General features: G+C 33.0%; 2 protein-coding genes across 2 annotated transcripts; one reads left to right on the plus strand and one right to left on the minus strand.

Moving 5' to 3' along the window:
* Positions 1 to 14: 14 nt before the first annotated feature.
* PHYBLDRAFT_153850 (hypothetical protein) lies at positions 15 to 1050 on the minus strand (the record flags this gene model as incomplete). Its single annotated transcript, XM_018433278.1, has 4 exons — positions 15 to 495; positions 559 to 675; positions 756 to 839; positions 909 to 1050. Coding segments are annotated over 4 exons (824 nt in total), but the record flags the coding sequence as incomplete, so codon positions are not given.
* Positions 1051 to 1637: 587 nt separating this feature from the next.
* On the plus strand, positions 1638 to 2713 carry PHYBLDRAFT_153851 (hypothetical protein; the record flags this gene model as incomplete). Its single annotated transcript, XM_018433279.1, has 3 exons — positions 1638 to 2389; positions 2474 to 2549; positions 2597 to 2713. 3 exons carry the CDS (start codon positions 1638 to 1640, stop codon positions 2711 to 2713), a joined length of 945 nt encoding a protein of 314 aa, XP_018283082.1.
* Positions 2714 to 4276: the final 1563 nt, after the last annotated feature.

The raw sequence follows: 4276 nt of genomic DNA on the forward strand, positions 1-4276 counted from the left end.
CGTAAATGTCAAACATCATGCCTGGAACTTGCACTCTGATTCTCCAATGGTTGATGGTGTCTTCGAATCCAGGGCGGCAAAAAAGGATAGACAATGTTTTGATTATGGAGTTATACATGTAGATCTTTTTGGGGATAGTCAAGGCTCTTGATGTTGCAAAGAAAAGAGCGTTTCCACATTCTCTACCAGAGAGTCTCTCGAAATTACAGCACTCTGGAACAACATCGGACTCTTCGTATACTTTGTTACAATCGCCACATGCAACAAACCGCTGGACACCTCGAGTCACGTCGCTGAGACCGGTCATAGAGTTGACACCGCTTATACTGAGGGGAAGACGGAAAGACTGTCCAAAGTGTGCCAATACTTCGTTAAGAAACTTTAACAGAACAGCACCACCAGAATTGACAACATATTTGGATATGAAGAAGGCAGCAAAAGAAGCAATGAAAGCATGAGTAGGATCGACTGGCATATTGGATGAAGAAAAGTGCTCTATTTGAAAAAAAAATCAATACTTGTTGACTTTATTGATTTATATGTGCTTTTTGTACTAACCTCTAACATCATCAGATTCATCGTCAGAAATATCCAAAATGGTTGCTTCAATGACACCCTCATCTTCGCTTTCAGAATCAAACAAGGAATCAATGCCAAAAAGAGGTAAGTCTTCGGCTGTTTTGTTAGGTAAAAAAGAATCAAATTATTAGATATTATAAATGATTATAAAACTTTAATAAAAATACTATGCATACCTTCAACTTGATCTTCGGCATCAACATTGTATTCAAAGTCAATCTCCATGTCATTGTCATTCGACATTACTTCTATAACTGAGGCTATATTATATGAAAATAAATATTTAATTAAAATTGTCTCAATAATAATTTTCTTAAATTTGAACTTACAAGAAGATCCTGACTGATATTGTCTCACGATATCCTGTTGTGCATGTCTTCTGAGTGTTTGGGTAGACACCAAAACAAATCCCATGCTATTGGGAGAGCATTTAGAGCACTTGCATTCTGAATTGTTGTTGTTGTTTGACATATTGTGTGCGTGTGTTTTATTTTTTAAGTCTTTAGAATTGACAAGAATAGAAAATTGTTCAGGAACACAATTTAATATATATCTTTCCAAATTATACCAGCTTCCAAAATGACATAGTTTATTCCGGTTGTTAAAATGGGCAGTTCTCTAAACAGTAATTGATTGCCTCATTCTAAAATACAATAATACACGCTTTTGTTAAAACATGTCGTCATGTACATTTTATTGGCTGTAGAGCATATACAACAAAAATATTTGTAGTAATATCACGACCATTAACCTCATCATACTTATAAATAAATATTACAACAATAAAAAGCTTTATTATCTCACTCAAAAGATATCATTTGGTTTAAGTTTCCTACAACTATTGACTCTGCGACATGGCTACAAGTCCCAAAAAGAAATCTCGCAGACATTTTTTACAAAAAAGAGTAAACTCGTTTTTTTATCCAATAAAACAGACCGAGCATTATCATCGCCGTCGAAAATAAAAAAGACAAAAGTGATGGAAATTTAAGCTACCACTCCACAAATAATAGTACCCTACGCCATAGATGAAATTACCCTATTTTTCCAGTGCCACTATGACCACACATGATACTCTTACAGTTCTCTCTTCTATTCCTTTGACCAATGACACTATTATATACGGTGATCTTAATTCACGTTTGGGTTCCCTTACTGATGACTATGCTACTAACACTCAAGGTTTTGCTCTTTGTCAATGGCTAGAGGAATGTGCTCTTACTGTTGTCAATGGCCAGCTCTCACCATGCATACCTACATTCATTTCATTCTGTCAAAATGTAGAGATAAGCAGTATCATTGATCTGTTTCTCACTAATATGTCCCTTACCAACACCATTCTCAACATTCATACCAATCTCTCACTTAACTCTGACCACTGTCTACTTTCACTTTCATTTACATATGCTATCAATTCAACATCACATGCACCACTACTATCTTGCAAAACATGGAACCTCTCACATCTTAAAGAACCTGATGTTCTCAAACTATATGCCCACACATTTGTCACTAATTTTGCCAACCTTAAATCTACTTTGCAATCGACCTTCAAACACTCTCCTTTCTCACGTCCACCAATTTATACACTAACTGATGAATTTAACTCACTCATTTACAATTCTTTAAGTAGCTCAATTGACAATTTCCTCCCCGTCCTTCCCACAGGAAAAAATTCTGGAATTCAGCACTCCAAGCAGCTGCAGAGCACCACAATTTCTGCTACAAGAAATGGCGCCATGCATGTAGCATATACAGAATCCATTGGTGAGATAAACATCTTAAAGCACAGGCAGATTTCCAACATCAAGTTCAATCATTTAAGCGCCAATCATGACATGATTTTTGCAGATCACTAGAACACTACTTCTCAATGACAACACTCAAAATCAAGCAACTTAAACGACGACATCAATCTCAGCATGTGTTTTAACACAGTGATGAACCAGCAACAGCAGCAACAATTATGTGTGAGTATCTTATATCTGTATACAGTAACAGTATCCTACCAGATTAGCGCCCTCCTCCTCCTCATCTTCACAGCATCAGTCTGCCTTTTGCCTCTGCCAACTTGCCATTTGTTTCTTTTGTGGTAGAGGAATGCATGCAATTTATGCCTAACCAGAATTTCTGAAGGTTAAGGGGGTTTTAAAGCTCCGAATTCAAACTTTGTCCTTTGCTTACAGTGTCATAAAGCAATCTGTAGATCACCAGTTCAATTCCCACAAAAGATATATAAATATTTAGTGAAATATAATATATTTAAATCATTATTATTAATTAGTTTAAAGTTGTTTTCTTTATCACTTTGTGACGTCTTGTGACGGGCATATACTTAAAACAATGCTGTGATGATACGCTATATAGATTCAGCTTGATCATCACATAATGTCACAAATTGATAGAAAAAACATAATTATAAAGTTTATAGTATCTGTTTTAAGTGTTATAATCTTATAAATAATATAGTTTGTGTGGCTTAGTCACGTGCTACGTCACAGAAAAGTTTTGTTGATGGCTTTTATTTTGTTTAAATACTATGTTCATTTGTTTTTTTTGCTTTCTTTTCTTTTATTTCTACTTTATTTATTTTCAAATAAATAATCAATCTTCTTTATCAGTTTATCCATTATCTATTCCTCTTTTGAGCAGTTGAATGAAGGTTTATGGGTTTTTAAAGCCAGATTTAAACTACTGATATGGATCATATCTCTATGAGTTTTCAAAATCAGATCAATGTTCTTAAGCTAAAAACCAATCATTTTTTGTGTTCTATATATCTGTGTTTTAATATTTTTGTTGTAACTGAGTATTGACTACTGCTGTAATTGAGAATAAGTCTGAAGGAAATAATATAAGGCCTAAGCTATTCCAGTCAAAGGTGTCTACCAATTACTTTATTATTTAATACACACTGCAAAAACCATTGGGAATTATTATAATAATAGGTTTTGATTATCAGGATATTTTGTCACATAAAAATGAATTACTCGTAAATATTAAGGAAATCATAGTTGACAAGTTATTGAATAAAGTGTCAAAAATAATTGAATATTATCTTATTCCAAAAATAAAAACCGGGAGTTTAGGTATAATGTCTGTGTATCAACTGTTCTCGGGGATCAATTATATAGACTATTCCAAATGCAGAACAATGTATTATCTACCGCTGATTACACCTGTAATTTGATGTAGGCCTTGTTTTTGTAATAACAGGCGTAATAACAGGGCACTTCTTTAATGTTTATTGGCTAAATGAATCGAAGAAAAAATTCTCATAGGTGCAAATGCTAAGCACGAGTTACTCAATTGGATATTGTTTTGTTTTGAAAAATGGTTTTTTATTTGTTTTTATTTTGGATAAAAAAAGCCTTTTTTTTTTGACAATAATAAGAATTCTATATAGTATTACTATTAAATATACTAATCTGTTATATTATACTTCTTATAAATTTTGTTTCAGAATTTTTTGAATTAATAAACTCGGATAGTGAGTATATATGCTTACTGAAGCTATTTGATTATAGGGAGTAGAAAGATACTTACATACTGTTAGAATAATTTGTTAATAATGGAATAAAACACAGATTTATATTATCAAAAGCTACGAGCCAATGCGTCATTCAAGTATATATTACAAAGAAAGGAATATAAAACATATACATACATATTTACTAAAGGAACATGTCTTGTCCTT

This window comes from Phycomyces blakesleeanus (genome assembly GCF_001638985.1).
Source record: "Phycomyces blakesleeanus NRRL 1555(-) unplaced genomic scaffold PHYBLscaffold_76, whole genome shotgun sequence".
NCBI classification, from domain to species: Eukaryota; Fungi; Mucoromycota; class Mucoromycetes; order Mucorales; family Phycomycetaceae; genus Phycomyces; species Phycomyces blakesleeanus.